Consider the following 22,915-nt stretch of genomic DNA (forward strand, 5'->3'; position numbering starts at 1 on the left):
TGATTCAGCGAAGTTTGCCATCCGGCGTCGTCATACAGGGTGCATAGAAACAATCTGAGCAAAAGTGTATCGTGGAAACGCAGCATGAAACACAAAAATTTGAGTATAGCAACTAGGCTTCGCGATTGAATATTTTCGGCGGCACCGGATCGTAATTAAAATCCCACACACGAGCGTCTTGGCTCTAAATGATTGGTAGTTTACAGAAAATGTATACGTAAACACAGGCTGTGTGAACTAACCAACCGCCACCATGAGAACAAGATAAATTTAAAGCGCCACTTACACGTGTATGGCACTTGGCTGACTTAGGACACTGCACGTTTTTAGAGATGATCAGAATCAGATGTCCATGTCTCATGTTTCAATACGTCTTAAAAAGGTGAAAATGAGTAAGAAGGGAGCCGCCACTTATTGCTATAAGTATGTCATAGCAAATCTTCAAAGTGACCACAGTTGCCATGTTGGGATAGCGCCCGAAATATTCAACTGACACTTGCAATACCGAAATTCCTTCATTTGATGCTGCCTTCCTGCTCTGCACTTTCGGTCAAATTATTTTCCCCCACCCTGTTTCTTCTAGACGTGACGCAACAGTAATGGTCGAGTGCTGAGCCATCCAATACACTTCGTCTATGGTAGAAAGTGCTAAATACGGCAAAATGACGGAATGCGTTACGAGCGACTTATAACTTTGAAGTTCAGTAGACAGTAACTATGTAAAAACTCATGCGATACATTTAACCAAATCGTTAGGAAGCAAGGTGTAAAATACGTTTCTTGATTAGAAATCATTGCCCATAGTAGGCAATGATTTCTGAGGAGTATGTAGATACACAAGTCATACCAATCTCTGCTACAACTGTGCTATGTCGGTTACTTAAACGCGACGGATAGCACACTTCAGAAGAAGAAATAAAAATGATAATTTTGTTTTTCGTGGTCGACAAAAAAAATTGCAGTATTTTTTAACGTATAGCAGAAAGGTGAAACAGAATGCTGTAGAATTTCGAGGTGGAAGGCGTGACGGGAACAATGTCAGCATGTTGCCAACAGAGGACAGGAGATTCGTTGGTCGAGGCGAAGACAATGCCTTAAAAAAGTATTTTTGCGCTTATCGCCCAGAGAGTAAAACAGTCGAACAGATATCCGCCATTTCCACGTTTTCAAACTGTATTACACTTACACTAGAACAAAAATGAGACGCTTTGAAATAGCGAAGAGTGTGTGTGTGTGTATTTTGGAGGTTTACAGGCGCTAAACAGCGTGGTCATCAGCGCCCATACGCATAAAAACAGGAAAACACGCAGTGAAGGGACTAAGACGAACAGCATACAAGGATAACGGCTAAAAGACACAGACCTGACGCATGGCCAAATCCTCACATACGGAGGCAAAACGAGACGAGAATGAATGAGTCGCGAGTGTGGATGTCATGACGTCACCATAGAGTATCAGCAAAAGACGCCTGCCCTGATCATTAGATAATAAAGTACTGTCGCAAAGAAACTGCATAGGTACTCACTAAGCTCTTGACAGTACGAGACACAATAACAACAACTTTCTCTTTTCCATCATCATTGTCATCATGACAATCGTAACACTCTCTTAATATGTGGCCGGAATATGTAAAGGGCCACAGCCCCACTTCGCAATGGAAAATGCTGTAATAAGGAAAACATGTCACCAGTCAGCTAGTAGAAACACGGGTAAGGCGAGAAAAATAACATGTAAGGTGCAGAGTTGCAAACGGTTATATATACACGACTAAATGTTTTTATGGCGTTTTAAAGCTAGAGTCAAACAAAAAGTGCGCCCTTTGACATTCCCTGACTTCCTAAACAGAGGGAATTTTTCGAGTGCTAATTTTATTTTCTTAGTGTGGCCAATAACAGAGTAAGCTGTGTAGGTTCCAGAATACATGTAAACTCTCGTAAGTAGCTACCTTTCTAGGTACGCAAATTCGTCTCCGAAGTTGGTTTGACGACGATGAGTTTTCTGCGCTGCTAATGATGCACTTGCTTGCCGACGACCACAAGCACATACGAAAACAGTTAAGGTATTACGAAACCTGTATACATTTAAGATGAGTAATGCGAAAAAGCAGTTACTAGTAACTGTAAATATTGGCTGCGGTGTTGTACGCAAAAATAGTTACCTTACTTATATTCACGTAAAACCGAGCCCCATCACTTGTGTGAAAAGACAGGCCGCAGAGAGGAGAATGTACAGCAGCAACTTGTAGCCGCACGGCGGCTGTTGCCGTAGCATCGACAGGTGACAGAGGAGTCTCAAGACTCGTTTACGTTTTAAGCACGGGGGAAGCAGCGTCGCAGACGTCGACACCTAGTTTGGCAGCACGGCTGGAGTCAGCTGGTCCAGGAAGAGGCGGTGGAGACATTCATCCGAACCTCGATTTGTTACTCACGTCTAAGCCGGCTAAGAACGCCGGAAGTGTGTGTCGGAAGAATGTCGTTGCGACACATTCCGTTCCCAGTCGTAACGGAATTTTCGGCACAGTGCTGTTTTAGCGGCATTTCATAAATATCTAGTCTTTGAAACTGTAGCTTTATGTATTGCTGAAGAACTGAAAACCCTTGAACTAAGAAGAATCCAATTAACAGTTGACGAAACATTTAGCTATGGAAAGAGAACGGTTACGGAAATTACTGTCGCTTTTATCAATAAGTACAGTTTTCTAGAGACGAATACGATAGTTAACTCATGTTCGGATGAACGACGATTTTGGTGATTCGGTTTCCACATGTGCTGTTTGATGACAATAAATCATCATCTCTCCGTGTGAGCAAACCGGTGGTCGACGCTCACATAACATATGTGAATACTGACGTGATAATTAAGGGGACCAAAGGTGACAGCTTTGACTATTTCCTAAATTACTATTGCGGAAATATTGAAGTGCTTCTACATCGGACAGAATGTGTAATTGAGCTCACAGCCGTTTATTGTAGTGAGGTGGAAGTGTTATGAAGACATTACGCCACAAGTGATTAGTGGAAGTCAGTGGCATTTTTCATCGAAGAATACGATGCGTAATTTCGTTTGGACATAACGGTAACTTTTGCGACATTGTGCGTGGAAGGCCCAACTCTGAATGTGCATTTATGCAATAACGGTTATGTGTGCCCCATTGTCGTAATTTTTGGCCTAAGGCTTTGCTCGCCGATAACTTCGCTAAACGTTACGTTTGACTAGTGGTTGTGCAATTATTATCATTTCCCTTTTTTTCATTTACTTAATTAAATCGACATTACTAGCTAGAAAGTTCAACTGCCGACGTTGCGGAAGGCTAGCACCAACAATCAATGGCTGGGGCACTGACAAAGCTCTGTGGGCTGCAGAAGAGGGAGAATCAACAGAAAAACACATTCGGCTTCTACGTTACTAAGATCTGCAAGCATAATTAAATGCGTTCAAAGTGAATACAATGTCATTATTTGGCGATTTCGTGTAACCAGTGCTGGTACTCGAGTGGCGTGGCGGAACATGGGGGGACGACCCGTTTGGAAGTCATCCAGAGACGTATGTGCCACGTATGTGAAAAAAGGCATAACTTAAGCAGTGCTGTTTAAGCGAGGTTTTGTCATCGTGCACCGTCGTTCATGCCAGAGATGAGCCGACTAGAGCGCTGACCGCATTCCCAGGAGTTCAATACTTACTAAGTCTCTGATAAAATGATTGTGCTACAAACGGTAAAATGATGGAATGTGGTGGTAGTGTGTTTTACGTTTAAAATACAGTAAAAAATCCGTAACCGGTAACCGCATTTCGAAAGCCGATGTGACAGTGTTTACATGACGAACCACAAGCGGTGGTGGAAGATCGGTTTGTGAAAAACACACTCGGTAGACATATGTAGAACTGCTAAGGAATGTTTTACTTTTTGTTTCACGCAATGAAAGTAAATATTAACATACCATTCCTGTTACAAAACGGAAACACAGAGAAGAAAAGATTTTATTTTTACGCTTAACATTTCTCCCGCTTTCGATATTTTCAATTCTCAACAAAAGGCTATCAGAATTTTCGTGTGCACTATTATATACAATGTCCGTGATCGCCGCGGGTCACAAGATGCCCAGTAGACATGTTACTCTTTTCCGCGCTGTTTATTTCTTTTTAGCTTCTTATTGTTTATATCACTGCCGGACACTGCAAGTCGCCTACTGCCATCTGTCGACCGACGGCTGCACTGCGTCCTCCGAAACTCCTTTCGCAGTCAACGTCTTCTGCCACGCGAGGCGCCAATAGAACGTGTCTTTCCAAATCGCTGGTTCGGCGCGAATCACGCATTTTCGTGAAATGAACAAAAAAAAAATAGAAATCTGTTTTTGTGTGCGTGGAGAGAAGGCTGCGGTCTTTTAGCATGAAAGGAGGTAACACGAAATATGAAATAACTGTGAGCGAACAAGACTGCCACGTCACAGAGACAGGCGGCTGCGATTTCAAATCCGTCAGCACACAGCGCCAGAGAGTATCGCATAACGCAGTCTGGCGGTGTGGAATAAACTTTGTATTGCCTTCGTACGATCGTAGCGATGGCCAGCGCTTTCAAATAAATTTGTATTACAGATATGGGATAAGTTGATTTTTTTGTACTGCCTTTGTAGAGAATGGAAATAAATAGATTCCTTTTTTCGTCACAGCTTTCAACACTACACAGAACGTTTTTTCTCGTCCGAGGTAAACTCTGAATTGAATATCGGGTTCGAGGCTACTCGCTAAGAACTGTTACTTCCATCAGTTTAAAATAATAGTGTACGTTGCATTAATTTTCATTTAGCTCTTCGGAATGCAGATAACCATTCATGGCATGGAGTAACAAGAGGCATCAGTCATTAGAATAAACGTTGGAAGAAACGTTATGTGACTGGAAAAGGAGCTAAGTTCACAATCGGCGGCAGACTGCAAAGAAAGCGGTCGTGAAACACGGACTGGGAGCGACTGTCATTTGGCTAACCTTGAAACGGAAAGTCTAAAATACATAAACTGGATATAAAGGCCGTGCACGTTCTGTAATAATCTGTGGACGGCGAAACAACTCACTCTGGACAGATTACAATGGCGTAACTGATCAGTGACCACTGGGCGCGCACGTTGCAATCGGCAGTATATGCGAGGATGAGCTATGGGTGGAGTTTCGGACATACGTTCGCCGCTTCAAGTAGGGAGAGATTCCGACGCGTATCTTAAACAGAGATAAGGATTGACGTCTGTCTTTTTCGTAGAAGATTAAGTTCTGCGTGTAAATTACAAAGACATGTTATGTACCTAATACTTCTAGAGATGTACCTGGTAAAAAGGTCCAAGTTTCGAAGGTACGCGTGATTTGCTTGACGCTAACTGAGCGTAGAAAGAGGAAATGGGGTAACTAGCAAATAAGCTATTGATAAAAATTGAATGTAAAATTGTTAATAGTAATGTCCCTCGTAGGGGAGTATTATACAACACGTTTCATTTGTTCATACCGATCACAAAAAAAACTTACTAACGTTTCAGGTATGAGCAAATAGTGAATTGATCAAATGTAGCGAAACACGTTGTGGGTGGTCAACCGAGACAGGGGTGCCGTGTGACGTCACACCTCAGTGTGGGCTGCTGTGCGGTTGCTACGGCTGTAGACGCGCCTCACCCGCTGTGGTCACGGCCAAGGTTTCATGAACCACTCGGCTGCAACGGTAGCTCTGTGTTGCCACTATTCTACAGCCATATCTCGGCACTGACTAGTTGTTTGTTGTTGTTGCCACCAAAATTGCAGCAATTATTCACACTGTGCAGTATGTAATTGGGTTGGCCCTCTTACTAAATATTGAGTTCATAAAGTTACAGATGAATTGCATATAGAAGTAATCACATAATCATTCCTATGCCGCAACAGAAAATGAAAACTGCTATTTTGCTCGTTCTTTACCTAAGAAAGATACGATAGTAGTAATACAATAAGACGACTTGGACATGAGTTATGGCCTCAGTTAAGTGCAGTTCATAAGAAGTAGTCAGAATCAGTTGTCTGTAAAATGAGAAGTGGCAAGGACGAAAACTTTAATCAGTTTGTCCATCGAGGGTATATTGCAGATTCCTGTGATAGCTCTCAGTTCCACTGCGTAGTTTATTGTTTAAAATTGTCATAGCATTAAACCACCAGGAACGTTGAGTTTGACTGCTAGTTGCCGCTTTCGTTACTTCTTTCCATTTTCATTTATATCGTAGAATCCCTTATACTTGGAGGAAATTTGAATTTAACTGCCATCATTCCGTGGCGGCAACAGCAACAATCGACCGCTGATGCAGCGATAGAGCTCTGTGGGTCGCACAGTACGGGAAACGATCGGAGAAACGAGACGAGACATATTCATTGCTGCTTTCTGCAATTGCGATTAATATCGAAAGTAGCACACGTTTAATACAATAGCTTTACAAGAATGTGATGCATGTATCGTAATCAAAGTCTTAACTGTATTGTTCGCCGAAACTTTCAAAAATGACCATTCTACGTGAATCTATTGTGAAACGAATCAAAATTATATACACCTCTTAACCGAGCCAGTCAATTTACTTCCTCGCATCGTCAGTCAGGATGACCGTGTGTGTCTTTGCATTAAGCTTTTAGAAGATGTTCACTACAACAACAACTTGCAATGTCATTTTACTTACGAAATTTATATTATCTCAGCAAACAAGAAGTGAATCATGACGATGTGTGTAGCTTACCTGGCCCCATAAATTGAGTAGCTGTGACGTAAAGTCTTTATGTTATCTCGTTATATGCATACGACAGAGTAACGAATCTGCCCCTTGGATGGGACAGTGTACTGATACGAATTGTTAAGCTCTGTCTGTGGAAACAAATAATCGCTTTTAGTTTCTCCTGACCAGAGACTACTTTCATTCTACTTACTAACAATGACAACAATATCGGAAGGTGGTAAATGTTTCCCATTTTCCTTAATGTAGGTGAGCGACAAGAATAAAATACTTGCTGTAAGTTACACGATGGCGATATCGAGACGTCGGTATGAACCATGCAACAGAATTCTTTGCGGAGGTTTCAAACACATGGTGGCATTACACTAGGCCCTGAATCACAGCTATCGAACTAATTCGGTCAATTTAAGAGTTTCACATGTGTGTCTGTGCACGATTTTCGCTGGATGCTTACTAAGATTGCAAGGGGGGGCGGGAATGGTTACCTCATCCAAACTAAGCGACAGAGGTGGATACGTATGTGACACCTATCCATAGCTTTCATACTGACTGCATGCGATGAAAGAGTTGAGTTTATAAAATGTGATACATTATGAATCCATAAACAGCATAGGGAGCTCCCTAAAAGCAAGTAGGTTGAAAGACTTTATGTATGAGGCAAACACTGATATTATTCTAGTTACAGAAGTAAAGGATACTGCACTACACGATGTATTGGGATATAGTGCTGTAATTAATGCTGGAACTGGAGATGAATTAGAGACCGTGATACTCGCGAAAGAGGGCATAATAGTGGATCACGTTGAAAACTCACATGTAATACAGTTGTAGCTTGTACTGTTTACAACACCTGGCTATTTAATATATATGTTCCACCTGGTAGCAGTAAACGACGTAAACGAGCAGAGTTTCTTTAAATACGAAATTGTCCCTCTCTTCAGATTTCATTAAGGTAATATCATTTTGGCAGAAGATTTCAAAGGCGCCCGTCCATTGTCTTCTGCTTTTCTAGTGTTTGCAGCCTTTCAGTGTGTGCTGCCTATCCACATTGTGACACTTTACAGTGTGTTGTTATTTCATTGTATGCTTGCTTCCCAGTGCATGCTGGGTTTCAGTGTGCAGTACCTTGCCATTGTGTGACGCCTTTCCAATATGTGCTGACTTTTCAGTTTGTGCTGCCTTTCTCAGCATGGGCTGCCTTTGCAGTGTGTGTTGCCTAGTATTGTGCGCCGCCTTTGTAGCATGTGCTGCCTTCGTAGTGTGTGCTACCATTGCATCATGTGCTGCTGTTGCAGCATTTGCATCCTTTGCATGGTGTGCAACCTTTGTAGCATATGCAGCCTTTTTAGCATATGCAGCCATTGCAGCATGTGCTGCCTTTGCAGCTTGTGCTGCCATTCCATTGTGTGCTTGTTTTATAGTGCATATTTCCTTTATAGTGCATGCTGCCTTTCCAAGACAGCGAAGACAGTACGATTTCCAAAGGCAGTACACCGTGTGAAGATAGCACACCTTGTGTAGACAGCACGATTTGCAAAGATGGCACACCTTGCAAAGACAGCATGTCTTGCCAAGACAGCATGTCATGGCAACACAGCACGACTTGCATTGGCAGCACAACTCGTAAAGGCAGAATGACTTACAAAATCAGCTCACCTTGTGAGGACAGCACACCTTGTGAATGCAGAACTCGTAGTGACAAAGCTCGCCTTGCGAAGACAAATAGCCTTACAAAGGCAGCGCGGCTTGGAAAGACAGCACGCCTTGTGATGGAGGAATGCTTAGCAAAAGCAGGACTCCGTGTCGAGGCAGCCAACCTCAAGAAGGCAGCATGCCTTGCGAAGGCAGCATTCCTTGCGAAGGCAGGACGCCTTTTAAAGACAGCACGCCTTGCGAAGGCATCATGCCTTGTAGGGCAGCATGCCATGTGAAGGCAGCACTGCTTGCGAAGACAGCACATCTTGCAAAAACAGCACACCTTGCAAAGACAGCACGCCTTGCAAAGACAGCACACGTTTCAAAGATAGCATGCATTGTAGAGACAGCAGAATTTGCAGAGATGGCACGACTTGCAAAGACAGAACAACTTGCAAAGACAGCAAACCATGCAAATACAGCATGCCTTGCAAAGAATTCACAGCTTGCAAAGAATTCACACCTTGCAAAGATGGCACACATTTGAAAGATGGCACACCTTGCCAAGATGGAACACAATTCCCAGACAAAACACCTTGCATAGCCAGAACAGCATGCCTTGACAAGGCAGGACACCTTGACAAGACAGCATGCCTTGAGAAGACAGCACGCATTGCCAAGACAGCACACCTTGCCAAGAAAGCATGCCTTGCCAAGACAGCATGCATTGCCAAGACTGCACACCTTGCCAAGACAGCATGCCTTGCCAAGACAGCATGCCTTGCCAAGACAGCACAACTTCCTAAAGCAGCATGCCTTGCGAAAACAGGATGGCTAGCGAAGACAGCACGCCCTCAAAAGGTGCCATGGCATGCGAAAGCAGCATGCCTTGTGAAGACAGCACACCTTGTGTAGACAGCACGCCTTTTGCAGACAGCCATCCTTAAGTAGACAGCTCGCCTTGTGTAGGCAGCATGTCTTATGTAGACAGCACGCCTTGTGTAGACAGAACACATTGTGTAGGTAGAATGTCTTCCAAAGACATATTTAGACAGTACGCCATGTGTAGACAGCGTGTCATGTGTAGACTGAACGAAATCTGCAGACAGCATGTCATGTGTAGATAGCACGCCATCTGTAGAAAGCACACAATGTGTAGACAGCACGCCTTGATAAGACAGTATGCGTAGCGAAGATAGTATGCATTGCCAAGACAGCACACTTTGCCCAGAGAGCACACATAGCCAAGAAAGCATGCCTTGCCAAGACAGCACGCCTTGCTGAGAAAGCATGCCTTGCTGAGACAGCTGGCCTTAATAAATCAGCACTCCTTGCAAAGACAGCACACCTTGCCAAGACAGCACACCTTGCAAAGACTGCACCCCTTGCACAGACAGAAGGCTTGTAAAGACACCACGGCTTGTCAAGACAGTACGACTCACGAAGACAGCATGCCTTGCGAAGGCAGGACGCCTTTTAAAGACAGCACGCCTTGCGAAGGCATCATGCGTTGTAGGGCAGCATGCCATGTGAAGGCAGCACTGCTTGCGAAGGCAGCACATCTTGCAAAGACAGCACACCTTGCAAAGACAGCACACGTTTCAAAGATAGCATGCATTGCAGAGACAGCAGAATTTGCAGAGATGGCACGATTTGCAAACTCATAGCTGACTTAGGACACAGCACGTTTTTAGAGATGAAGAGAATCAGATGTCCATGTCTCATGTTTCAATACGTCTTAAAAAGGTGAGTAAGAAGGGAGCCGCCACTTATTGCTATTATGTATGTCATAGCAAATGTTCAAAGCGACCACAGTTGCCATGTTGGCATAGCGCCCGAAATATTCAACTGACACTTGCAATACCGAAATTCCTTCATTTGATGCTGACTTCCTGCTCTGCACTTCGGTCAAATTGTTTTTCCCCACCCCGTTTGTTCTAGACGTGACGCGACAGTAATGGTCGAGTGCTGAGCCATCCAATACACTTCGTCTACGGTAGAAAGTGCTAAATACGGCAAAATGACGGAATGCGTTACGAGCGACTTATAACTTTGAAGTTCAGTAGACAGTAACTATGTAAAAACACATGCGATACATTTAACCAAATCGTTGGAAATAGTAGTAGAATTGCTGTACCCATAATTTTCCATACCTTCAACTGCAGCCACGAACTTCCTCGATCGATCTGCGATTCACGGTATATCCACCACACATATATCCTACTTCCGACACATCTTCATTACAGCTGCAAATTGCGTCTTCCTCCTTTCGAAACAAGCAGGAAGGTTTAGTTTTGGAAAGCCTATATCGTGTTTACAGTAAAGCAGTCCAATTTACTTTTGTTTTCCTGTTTATTTTTCTGCTCTGCCCAACCCGTAACTTTTATCGATTTGTTCGTTGCATGTTTGTTTTTTGCCAGCACTCCTAGCGAACGCACCACTCCTTGCGAAAGCAGCACTCCTTGCGAAGGCAGCAGTCTGTGCAAAGGCAGCACTCCTTGCGAATGCAACACTCCTTGCGAATGCAGCACTCCTTGCGAAGGCACCACCCCTTGCAAAGGCAGCACTCCCTGCGAAGGCAGCCCTAATTGCGAAGGCAGCACTCCTTCCAAAGGCAGCGCTCCTTGTGAAGGCAGCACTCGTTGCGAAGGCAGCACTCCTTTGAAGGCAGCACTCCCTGCGAAGGCAGCACTCCTTGGAAGGCAGCACTCTTTGCAAAGGCAGCACTCCTTGCGAAGGCAGCACTCCTTGCGAAGGCAGCACTCCTTGCAAAGGCAGCATTCACTGCGAAGGCAGCACTCCTTGCGAAGGCACCACCCCTTGTGAAGGCAGCACTCCCTGCGAAGGCAGCACTCCGTGCGAGGGCCGCACTCCCTGCGATGGGGGCACTCCTAGTGAAAGCAGCACTCCGTGCGAAGGCAGCAATCCTAGCAAACGCAGCACCCCCTGTGAAGGCATCACTCCTAGCGAAGGCAGCACTCCTAGCGAAGGCAGCACTCCTTGCGACGGCAGCACTCCGTGCAAAGGCAGCACTACATGCAAAGGCACCATTCCTAGCGAGGGCAGCACTCCGTGTGAAGGCACCACTCCTTGCGAAGGCAGCACTCCCTGCGAAGGCAGCACTTGTAGCGAAGGCTCACTCCTAACGAAGGCAGCACTCCTAGCGAAGGCAGCACTCAGAGCAAAAGCAGCACTCCATGCGAAGGCTGCACTCTGTGCGAAGGCAGCACTCCCTGCAAAGGCAGGAACCTGTGCGAAGGCAGCACTATGTGCATAGGCACCACTCCTTGCGAAGGCAGCACTCCCTGCGAAGGCAGCCATCCCTGCTGAGGCAGCCCTCTTTGTGAAGGAAGGACTCCTTGCGAAGGCAGCACTCCTTGCAAAGGCAGCACTCCTTGCAAAGGCAGCACTCCTTGCGAAGGCAGAACTACTTGCAAAGGCAGCATACCGTGCAAAGGAAGCACTACTTGCGAAGGTTGCTTTCCGTGCGGGGACAGCACTCCGTGCAAAGAGAGCACTCCGTGCGAAGGCAGCACCCCTTGCGAATCCACCACTACTTGCGAAGGCAGCACTCCATGCGAAGGCAGCACTACGTGCGTAGGCACCATCCCTTGTGAAGGCAGCACTCCCTGTGAAGGCAGCACTCCTAGAGAACGCAGCACTCCTTGCGAAGGCATCACTCCTTGTGAAGGCAGCACTCTGTGCAAAGGCAGCACTCCCTGCGAAGGCAGCATACCTTGCAAAGGCACCACCCCATGCGAAGGCAGCACTCCCTGCGAAGGCAGCCCTCATTGCGAAGGCAGCACTCCTTGCGAAGGCAGCACTCCTTGCAAAGGCAGCACTCCTTGCGAAAGCAGCACTCCTTGCGAAGGCAACATTCCTTGGGAGGCAGCACTCCTTGGAAGGCAGTACTCCTTGCAAAGGCAGTACTCCCTGCGAAAGCAGAACCACTTGCGAAGGCATTACTCCTTGCGAAGGCAGCACTCCCTGCGAAGGCAGCACTCCCTGTGAAGGCAGCCCTCTTTGCGAAGGCAGCCCTCCTTGCGAAGGCAGCACTCCTTGCGATGACAGTGCTCCTTGCAAAGGCAGCACTCCTTGCGAAGGCAGAACACCTTGCGAAGGCAGCACTCCTTGCGGATGCAGCACTCCCTGCGAAGGCAGCACTAATTGCGAAGGCACCACTCCTTGCGAAGGCAGCACTCCCTGCAAAGGCAGCACTCCCTGCGAAGGCAGCCCTCCTTGCGAAAGCAGCACTCCTAGCGAAGGCAGCACTCCTTAGGAAGGCAGCTCTCCTTAGAAGGGCAGCACTCCTAGCGAAGGCAGAACTTTTTGCGAAGGCATATCTCCTTGCGAAGGCAGCACTCCTTGCAAAGGCAGCACTCCTTGCGAAGGCACCACCCCTTGCGAAGGCAGCACTCCCAGCAAAGGCAGCCCACATTGCGAAGGCAGCACTCCTTGCATAGGCAGCACTCCTTGCGAAGGCAGCACTCCTTGCGAAGGCAGCACTCCTTGCAAAGGCAGCACTCCTTGCGAAGGCACCACCCCTTGCGAAGGCAGCACTCCCAGCAAAGGCAGCCCACATTGCGAAGGCAGCCCTCTTTGCGAAGGCAGCCCTCCTTGCGAAGGCAGCACTCCTTGCGATGACAGTGCTCCGTGCAAAGGCAGCACTCCTTGCGAAGGCAGAACACCTTGCGAAGGCAGCACTCCTTGCGGATGCAGCACTCCCTGCGAAGGCAGCACTAATTGCGAAGGCACCACTCCTTGCGAAGGCAGCACTCCCTGCAAAGGCAGCACTCCCTGCGAAGGCAGCCCTCCTTGCGAAAGCAGCACTCCTAGCGAAGGCAGCACTCCTTAGGAAGGCAGCTCTCCTTAGAAGGGCAGCACTCCTAGCGAAGGCAGCCCTCATTGTGAAGGCAGCACTCCTTGCGAAGGCAGCACTCCTTGCGAAGGCAGCACTCCTTGCGAAGGCAGCACTCCTTGCGAAGGCGGCACTCATTGGAAGGCAGCACTCGTTCAAAGGCAGTACTCCCTGAGAAGGCAGCACTACTTGCGAAGGCATTACCCCTTGCGAAGGCAGCACTCCCTGCGAAGGCAGCCCCCCTCTCGAAGGCAGCCTTCCTTGCGAAGACAGCACTGCTAGCGAAGGCAGCACTCCTTGTGAAGGCAGCAATCCTTGCGAAGGCAGTACTCCTTGCGAAGGCAGTACTCCTTGCGAAAGCAGCACTCCTTGCGGAGGCACCACTCCTTGTGAACGCAGCACTCCTTGCGAAGGCAACACTCCTTGCGAAGGCACCACCCCTTGCGAAGGTAGCACTCCCTGCGAAGGCATTAGCCCTTGCGAAGGCAGCACTCCCTGCGAAGGCAGCCCTCCTTGCGAAGGCAGCCCTCCTTGCGAGGGCAGCACTCCTAGCGAAGGCAGCACTCATTGCGAAGGCATCACTTCTTGCGAAGGCAGTACTCCTTGCAAAGGCAGCACTCCTTTCGAAGGCAGCACTCCTTGCGAAGGCAGTACTCCTTGCAAAGGTAGCACACCTTGCGAAGGCAGCACTCCTTGCGAAGGCTGCACTCTGTACGAAGGCAACACTCCTAGGGAAGGCAGCACTCTGTCCCAAGGCAGCACTCCTTGGGAAGGCAGCACTCCTTGTGAAGGCAGCACTCCTTGCGAAGGAGCACTCCTTGCGAAGGCAGCACTCCTTGCGAAGGCAGCACTCCTTGCGAAGGCAGCACTCCTTGCGAAGGCAACACTCCTTGCGAAGGCAACACTCCTTGCGAAGGCACCACCCCTTGCGAAGGCAGCACTCCCTCCGAAGGCATTACCCCTTGCAAAAGCAGCACACCTTGCGAAGGCAGCACTCCTTGCGAAGGCTGCACTCTGTACGAAGGCAACACTCCTAGGGAAGGCAGCACTCTGTCCCAAGGCAGCACTCCTTGGGAAGGCAGTACTCCTTGCGAAGGCAGCACTCCTTGCAAAGGCAGCACTCCTTGCGAAGGCAGCACTCCTTGCGAAGGCAGCACTCTTTGCGAAGGGAGCACTCTGTGCGTAGGCTGCATTCCGTGCGAAGGCAGCAATCTGTGCAAAGGCAGCCCTCCTTGCGAAGGCATTTCTCCTTGTGAACGCAGCACTCCTTGCGAAGGCAACACTCCTTGCAAAGGCAGCACTCCCTGCGAAGGCAGCACTCATTGCGAAGGCGCCACCCCATGCGAAGGCAGCACTCCCTGCGAAGGCAGCACTTCTTGCGAAGGCAGCACTCTGTGCGTAGGCTGCATTCCGTGCGAAGGCAGCAATCTGTGCAAAGGCAGCACTCCTTGCGAAGGCATTTCTCCTTGCGAAGGCAGCACTACTTGCGAAGGCAGAACTACTTGCAAAGGCAGCATACCGTGCAAAGGAAGCACTACTTGCGAAGGTTGCTTTCCGTGCGGAGACAGCACTCCGTGCAAAGGCAGCACTCTGTGCAAAGACAGCACTCCGTGCGAAGGCAGCACCCCTTGCGAATCCACCACTACTTGTGAAGGCAGCACTCCGTGCGAAGGCAGCACTACGTGCGTAGGCACCAACCCTTGTGAAGGCAGCACTCCCTGTGAAGGCAGCACTCCTAGAGAACGCAGCACTCCTTGCGAAGGCATCACTCCTTGTGAAGGCGGGAATCTGTGCAAAGGCAGCACTCCCTGCGAAGGCAGCATACCTTGCGAAGGCGCCACCCCATGCGAAGGCAGCACTCCCTGCGAAGGCAGCCCTCCTCTCGAATGCAGCCCTCCTTGCGAGGGCAGCACGCCTAGCGAAGGCAGCACTCCTTGCGAAGGCAGCACTCCTAGCGAAGGAAGCACTCCTTGCAAAGGCAGCACTCATTGGAAGGCAGCACTCGTTGCAAAGGCAGTACTCCCTCTTTGCGAAGCCAGCCCTCCTTGCGAAGGCAGCACTCCTAGCGAAGGCAGCACTCCTTGAGATGGCAGCGCTCCTTGCAAAAGCAGCACTCCTTGCGAAGGCAGCACACCTTACGAAGGCAGCACTCCTTGCGGATGCAGCACTCCCTGCGAAGGCAGCACTCCTTGCGAAGGCACCACTCCTTGCGAAGGCAGCACTCCCTGCAAAGGCAGCACTCCCTGCAAAGGCAGCACTCACTGCGAAGGCAGCCCTCCTTGCGAAAGCAGCACTCCTAGCGAAGGCAGCACTCCTTGCGAAGGCAGCTCTCCTTAGAAGGGCAGCACTCCTAGCGAAGGCAGCACTCCTTGCGAATGCATATCTCCTTGCGAAGGCAGCACTCCTTGCAAAGGCAGCACTCCTTGCGAAGGCACCACCCCTTGCGAAGGCAGCACTCCCAGCAAAGGCAGCCCTCATTGCGAAGGCAGCACTCCTTGCGAAGGCAGCACTCCTTGCGAAGGCAGCACTCCTTGTGAAGGCACCACCCCTTGCGAAGGCAGCACTCCCTGCAAAGGCAGCCCTCATTGCAAAGGCAGCACTCCTTGCGAAGGCAGCACTCCTTGCGAAAGCAGCACTCCTTGCGAAGGCAGCACTCCTTGCGAAGGCAGTACTCCTTGCGAAGGCAGTACTCCTTGCGAAGGCAGCACTCATTGGAAGGCAGCACTCGTTCAAAGGCAGTACTCCCTGAGAAGGCAGCACTACTTGCGAAGGCATTACCCCTTGCGAAGGTAGCACTCCCTGCGAAGGCAGCCCTCCTCTCAAAGGCAGCCCTCCTTGCGAAGACAGCACTCCTAGCGAAGGCAGCACTCCTTGTGAAGGCAGCACTCCTTCCGAAGGCAGTACTCCTTGCGAAGGCAGTACTCCTTGCGAAAGCAGCACTCCTTGCGGAGGCAGCACTCCTTGTGAATGCAGCACTCCTTGTGAAGGCAACACTCCTTGCGAAGGCACCACCCCTTGCGAAGGCAACACTCCCTGCGAAGGCATTACCCCTTGCGAAGGCAGCACTCCCTGTGAAGACAGCCCTCCTTGCGAAGGCAGCCCTCCTTGTGAGGGCAGCACTCCTAGCGAAGGCAGCACTCCTTGCGAAGGCAGCACTCCTTGCGAAGGCAGCACTCCTTGCGAAGGCAGCACTCCTTGCAAAGGCAGCACTCCTTGCGAAGGCAACACTCCTTGGGAAGGCACCACCCCTTGCGAAGGCAGCACTCCCTCCGAAGGCATTACCCCTTGCAAAGGCAGGACACCTTGCGAAGGCAGCACTCCTTGCGAAGGCTGCACTCTGTACGAAGGCAACACTCCTAGGGAAGGCAGCACTCTGTCCCAAGGCAGCACTCCTTGGGAAGGCAGTACTCCTTGCGAAGGCAGCTCTCCTTGCAAAGGCAGCACTCCTTGCGAAGGCAGCACTCCTTGCGAAGGCAGCACTCTTTGCGAAGGGAGCACTCCTTGCGCAGGCAGCACTCCTTGGAAGGCAGCACTCCTTGCAAAGGCAGTACTCCCTGCGAAAGCAGAACTACTTGCGAAGGCATTACCCCTTGCGAAGGCAGCACTCCCTGCGAAGGCAGCCCTCCTTGCGAAAGCAGGACTCCTTGCGAATGCAGCACTCCTTGCGAAGGCAGCACTCCTTGCGAAGGCAGCACTCCTTGCGAAGGCAGCACTCCTTGTGATGGCAGCGTTCCTTGCAAAGGCAGCACTTCTTCCGAAGGCAGCACACCTTGCGAAGGCAGCACTCCTTGCGGATGCAGCACTCCCTGCGAAGGCAGCACTCCTTGCGAAGGCACCACTCCTTGCGAAGGCAGCACTCCTTGCAAAGGCAGCACTCCCTGCGAAGTCAGCCCTCCTTGCGAAAGCAGGACTCCTAACGATATCAGCACTCCTTGCGAAGCCAGCTCTCCTTAGAAGGGCAGCACTGCTAGCGAAGGCAGCCCTTCTTGCGAAGGCAGCACTCCTTGCAAAGGCAGCACTCCTTGTGAAGGCACCACCCCTTGCGAAGGCAGCACTCCCTGCAAAGGCAGCCCTCATTGCGAAGGCAGCACTCATTGCGAAAGCAGCACTCCTTGCGAAGGCAGCACTCCTTGCGAAGGCAGCACTCATTGGGAGGCAGCACTCGTTGCAAAGGTAGTACTCCATGAGAAGGCTGCACCACTTGCGAATGCATTACCCCTTGCAAAGGCAGCACTCCCTGCGAAGGTAGCCCTCCTCTCGAAGGCAGCCCTCCTTGCGAAGACAACACTCCTAGCGAAGGCAGCACTCCTTGCGAAGGCAGCACTCCTTTTGAAGGCAGTACTCCTTGCGAAGGCAGCACTCCTTTTGAAGGCAGCACTCCTAGCGATGGCAGCACACCTTGCGAAGGCAGCACTTCTTGCGAAGGCACCACACCCTGCGAATGCATGTCTCTGTGCAAAGGCAGCACTCCGTGGGAAGGCAGCCCTCATTGCGAAGGCAGCCCTCCTTGCGAAGGCAGCACTCGTAGCGAAGGCAGCACTCCTTGCGAAGGCAGCACACATTGTGAGGCAGCACTCTTTGCAAAGGCAGTACCCCTGAGAAGGCAGCACTACTTGCGAATGCATTACCCCTTGCGAAGGCAGAACTCCCTGGGAAGGCAGACCTCCTCTCGAAGGCAGCCCTCCTTGCGAAGACAACACTCCTAGCGAAGGCAGCACTCCTTGCGAAGGCAGCATTCCTTTCGAAGGCAGTACTCCTTGCGAAGGCAGCACTCCTTTTGAATGCAGCACTCCTAGCGAAGGCTGCACACCTTGCGAATTCAGCACTTCTTGCGAAGGCACCACACCCTGCGAATGCAGATATCTGTGCAAAGGCAGCACTCCGTGGGAAGGCAGCACTACGTGCTTAGGCTGCACTCCGTGCGAAGGCAGCACCCCTTGCGAAGGCAGCACCCCGTGCGTAGGCAGCACTCCTAGCGAAGGCAGCACTCCATGCGAAGGCAGCACTTCTTGCGAAGGCACCACTCAATGCGAATGCAGATCTCTGTGCAAACGCAGCACTCCATGCGAAGGTAGCACTACGTGCGAAGGCTGCACTCCGTGTGAAGGCAGCACTCATTGCGAAGGCAGTACTCCTTGCGAAGGCAGCACTCCTTGCGAAGACAGCACTACTTGCGAAGGCAGCACTCACTGCGTAGACAGCACACCCCGCAAAGGCAGCACTCCTAGCGAAGGCAGCACTCCTAGCGAAGGCAGCACTCCTAGCGAAGGCAGCACTCCTTGCAAAGGCAGCACTCCTTGCAAAGGCAGCACTCCTTGCAAAGGCAGCACTCCTTGCGAAGGCAACAGTCCATGCAAAGGCAGCACTCCTTGCGGAGGCAGCACTCCTTGTGAAGGCTGCACTCCTTGTGAAGGCTGCACTCCTTGCGAAGGCAGCACTCTGAGCAAAAGCAGCACTCCATGCGAAAGCTGCACTCCATGCGAAGGCAGCACTCCTTGCAAAGGCAGCACTCATTGGAAGGCAGCACTCGTTGCAAAGGCAGTACTCCCTGCGAAGGCAGCAGTACTTGCGAAGGCATTACCCCTTGCGAAGGCAGCACTCCCTGCGAAGGGAGCCCTCCTTGCGAAGGCAGCCCTCCGTGCGAAGGCAGCACTTATAGCGAAGGCAGCACTCCTTGGAATGCAGCCCTCCTTGCGAAGGCAGCACTCCTTGCAAAGGCAGCTCTCCTTGCGAAGGCAGCACTCCCTGCGTAGGCAGCACTCCCTGCGTAGGCAGCACTCCTTGCGAAGGCTGCACTCCTAGCGAAGGCAGCACTTCTAGCGAAGGCAGCACTCCTTGCGAAGGCAGCACTCCTTGCAAAGGCAGCACTTTTTGCGAAGGCAACAGACCATGCAAAGGCAGCACTCCTTGCGGAGGCAGCACTTTCTGCAAAGGCAGCACTCCCTGCAAAGGCAGCACTCTGTGCAAAGGCAGCACTCCTTGCGAAGGCAGCACTCCTTGCGAAGGCATTTCTCGTTGCGAAGGCAGCACTCCTTGCAAAGGCAGCACTCCTGGCGAAGGCAAAACCCCTTGCGAAGACAGCACTCCCTACAAAGGCAGCCCTCGTTGCGAAGGCAGCACTCCTTGCGAAGGCAGCACTCCTAGCGAAAACAGCACTCCTTGCAAAGGCAGCACTTATTGGAAGGCAGCACTCGTTGCAAAGGCAGTACTCCCTCTTTGCGAAGGCAGCCCTCCTTGCGAAGGCAGCACTCCTAGCGAAGGCAGCAAACCTTTCGATGGCAGCGCTCCTTGCAAAGGCAACACTCCTTGCGAAGGCAGCACATCTTACGAAGGCAGCACTCCTTGCGGATGCAGCACTCCCTGCGAAGGCAGCACTCCTTGCGAAGGCACCACTTATTGCGAAGGCAGCACTCCCTGCAAAGGCAGCACTCACTGAGAAGGCAGCCCTCCCTGCGAAAGCAGCACTCATAGCGTGGCAGCACTCCTTGCGAAGGCAGCTCTCCTTAGAAGGGCAGCACTCCTAGCGAAGGCAGCACTGCTTGCGAAGGCATATCTCCTTCGAATGCAGCACTCCTTGTAATGGCAGCACTCCTTGCGAAGGCACCACCCCTTGCGAAGGCAGCACTCCCAGCAAAGGCAGCACTCCCAGCAAAGGCAGCCCTCATTGCGAAGGCAGCACTCCTTGCGAAGGCAGCACTCCTTGCGAAGGCATTTCTCGTTGCGAAGGCAGCACTCCTTGCAAAGGCAGCACTCCTGGCGAAGGCAAAACCCCTTGCGGAGACAGCACTCCCTACAAAGGCAGCCCTCGTTGCGAAGGCAGCACTCCTTGCGAGGGCAGCACTCCTAGCGAAGGCAGCAGTCCTTGCGAAGGCAGCACGCCTTGCGAAGGAAGCACTCCTTGCAAAGGCAGCACTCATTGGAAGGCAGCACCCGTTGCAAAGGCAGTACTCCCTCTTTGCGAAGCCAGCCCTCCTTGCGAAGGCAGCACTCCTAGCGAAGGCAGCACTCCTTGAGATGGCAGCGCTCCTTGCAAAAGCAGCACTCCTTGCGAAGGCAGCACACCTTACGAAGGCAGCACTCCTTGCGGATGCAGCACTCCCTGCGAAGGCAGCACTCCTTGCGAAGGCACCACTCCTTGCGAAGGCAGCACTCCCTGCAAAGGCAGCACTCCCTGCAAAGGCAGCACTCACTGCGAAGGCAGCCCTCCTTGCGAAAGCAGCACTCCTAGCGAAGGCAGCACTCCTTGCGAAGGCAGCTCTCCTTAGAAGGGCAGCACTCCTAGCGAAGGCAGCACTCCTTGCGAAGGCATATCTCCTTGCGAAGGCAGCACTCCTTGCAAAGGCAGCACTCCTTGGGAAGGCACCACCCATTGCGAAGGCAGCACTCCCAGCAAAGGCAGCCCTCATTGCGAAGGCAGCACTCCTTGCGAAGGCAGCACTCCTTGCGAAGGCAGCACTCCTTGCGAAGGCAGCACTCCTTGCAAAGGCACCACCCCTTGCGAAGGCAGCACTCCCTGCAAAGGCAGCCCTCATTGCGAAGGCAGCACTCCTTGCGAAGGCAGCACTCCTTGCGAAGGCAGCACTCCTTGCGAAGGAAGCAGTCCTTGCGAAGGCAGCACTCATTGGAAGGCAGCACTCGTTGCAAAGGCAGTGCTCCCTGAGAAGGCAGCACTACTTGCGAAGGCATTACCCCTTGCGAAGGCAGCACTCCCTGCGAAGGCAGCCCTCCTCTCGAATGCAGCCCTCCTTGCGAGGGCAGCACTCCTAGCGAAGGCAGCACTCCTTGCGAAGGCAGCACTCCTTGCGAAGGAAGCACTCCTTGCAAAGGCAGCACTCATTGGAAGGCAGCACTCGTTGCAAAGGCAGTACTCCCTCTTTGCGAAGCCAGCCCTCCTTGCGAAGGCAGCACTCCTAGCGAAGGCAGCACTCCTTGAGATGGCAGCGCTCCTTGCAAAAGCAGCACTCCTTGCGATGGCAGCACACCTTACGAAGGCAGCACTCCTTGCGGATGCAGCACTCCCTGCGAAGGCAGCACTCCTTGCGAAGGCACCACTCCTTGCGAAGGCAGCACTCCCTGCAAAGGCAGCACTCCCTGCAAAGGCAGCACTCACTGCGAAGGCAGCCCTCCTTGCGAAAGCAGCACTCCTAGCGAAGGCAGCACTCCTTGCGAAGGCAGCTCTCCTTAGAAGGGCAGCACTCCTAGCGAAGGCAGCACTCCTTGCGAAGGCATATCTCCTTGCGAAGGCAGCACTCCTTGCAAATGCTGCACTCCTTGGGAAGGCACCACCCATTGCGAAGGCAGCACTCCCAGCAAAGGCAGCCCTCATTGCGAAGGCAGCACTCCTTGCGAAGGCAGCACTCCTTGCGAAAGCAGCACTCTTTGCGAAGGCAGCACTCCTTGCGAACGCACCACCCCTTGTGAAGGCAGCACTCCCTGCAAAGGCAGCCCTCATTGCGAAGGCAGCACTCCTTGCGAAGGCAGCACTCCTTGCGAAGGCAGCACTCCTTGCGAAGGCAGCACTCCTTGCGAAGGCAGCACTCCTTGCGAAGGCAGCACTCCTTGCGAAGGCAGCACTCCTTGTGAAGGCAGCACTCATTGGAAGGCAGCACTCGTTGCAAAGGCAGTGCTCCCTGAGAAGGCAGCACTACTTGAGAAGGCATTACCCCTTGCGAAGGAAGCACTCCCTGCGAAGGCAGCCCTCCTCTCGAAGGCAGCCCTCCTTGCGAGGGCAGCACACCTAGCGAAGGCAGCACTCCTAGCGAAGGCTGCACTCCTTGCGAAGGCAGCACTCCCTGCAAAGGCAGCCCTCCTTGCGAAGGCAGCCCTCCTTGCGAGGGCAGCACTCCTAGCGAAGGCAGCACTCATTGCGAAGGCATCACTTCTTGCGAAGGCAGTACTCCTTGCAAAGGCAGCACTCCTTTCGAAGGCAGCACTCCTTGCGAAGGCAGTACTCCGTGCAAAGGCAGCACACCTTGCGAAGGCAGCACTCCTTGCGAAGGCTGCACTCTGTACGAAGGCAACACTCCTAGGGAAGGCAGCACTCTGTCCCAAGGCAGCACTCCTTGGGAAGGCAGCACTCCTTGTGAAGGTAGCACTCCTTGCGAAGGAGCACTCCTTGCGAAGGCAGCACTCCTTGCGAAGGCAGCACTCCTTGCGAAGGCAGCACTCCTTGCGAAGGCAACACTCCTTGCGAAGGCAACACTCCTTGCGAAGGCACCACCCCTTGCGAAGGCAGCACTCCCTCCGAAGGCATTACCCCTTGCAAAGGCAGCACACCTTGCGAAGGCAGCACTCCTTGCGAAGGCTGCACTCTGTACAGAGGCAACACTCCTAGGGAAGGCAGCACTCTGTCCCAAGGCAGCACTCCTTGGGAAGGCAGCACTCCTTGGGAAGGCAGTACTCCTTGCGAAGGCAGCACTCCTTGCGAAGGCAGCACTCCTTGCGAAGGCAGCACTCCTTGCGAAGGCAGCACTCTTTGCGAAGGGAGCACTCTGTGCGTAGGCTGCATTCCGTGCGAAGGCAGCAATCTGTGCAAAGGCAGCCCTCCTTGCGAAGGCATTTCTCCTTGTGAACGCAGCACTCCTTGCGAAGGCAACACTCCTTGCAAAGGCAGCACTCCCTGCGAAGGCAGCACTCCTTGCGAAGGCGCCACCCCATGCGAAGGCAGCACTCCCTGCGAAGGCAGCACTTCTTGCG

General features: G+C 51.6%; 5 protein-coding genes across 5 annotated transcripts; all 5 read right to left on the minus strand.

The window, feature by feature from the left end:
• Positions 1-13,783: 13,783 nt before the first annotated feature.
• Positions 13,784-15,208, minus strand: LOC126159860 (trophinin-like). The gene has a single exon (XM_049916670.1). The coding sequence runs from the start codon at positions 15,206-15,208 to the stop codon at positions 13,784-13,786; it is 1,425 nt and encodes a 474-aa protein (XP_049772627.1).
• A 2,916-nt stretch (positions 15,209-18,124) lies between these two features.
• On the minus strand, positions 18,125-18,733 carry LOC126159861 (uncharacterized). The gene has a single exon (XM_049916671.1). It carries the CDS (start codon positions 18,731-18,733, stop codon positions 18,125-18,127), a length of 609 nt encoding a protein of 202 aa, XP_049772628.1.
• Positions 18,734-18,872: 139 nt separating this feature from the next.
• LOC126159862 (uncharacterized) lies at positions 18,873-19,688 on the minus strand. Its single transcript, XM_049916672.1, has one exon. It carries the CDS (start codon positions 19,686-19,688, stop codon positions 18,873-18,875), a length of 816 nt encoding a protein of 271 aa, XP_049772629.1.
• A 34-nt stretch (positions 19,689-19,722) lies between these two features.
• Positions 19,723-20,751, minus strand: LOC126159863 (uncharacterized). The gene has a single exon (XM_049916673.1). The coding sequence runs from the start codon at positions 20,749-20,751 to the stop codon at positions 19,723-19,725; it is 1,029 nt and encodes a 342-aa protein (XP_049772630.1).
• Positions 20,752-20,837: 86 nt separating this feature from the next.
• On the minus strand, positions 20,838-21,815 carry LOC126159865 (ice-structuring glycoprotein-like). The gene has a single exon (XM_049916674.1). The coding sequence runs from the start codon at positions 21,813-21,815 to the stop codon at positions 20,838-20,840; it is 978 nt and encodes a 325-aa protein (XP_049772631.1).
• Between the last annotated feature and the right edge of the window lie 1,100 nt (positions 21,816-22,915).

The sequence above is a fragment of the Schistocerca cancellata genome, unplaced genomic scaffold (genome assembly GCF_023864275.1).
Source record: "Schistocerca cancellata isolate TAMUIC-IGC-003103 unplaced genomic scaffold, iqSchCanc2.1 HiC_scaffold_1148, whole genome shotgun sequence".
Lineage (NCBI taxonomy): Eukaryota > Metazoa > Arthropoda > Insecta > Orthoptera > Acrididae > Schistocerca > Schistocerca cancellata.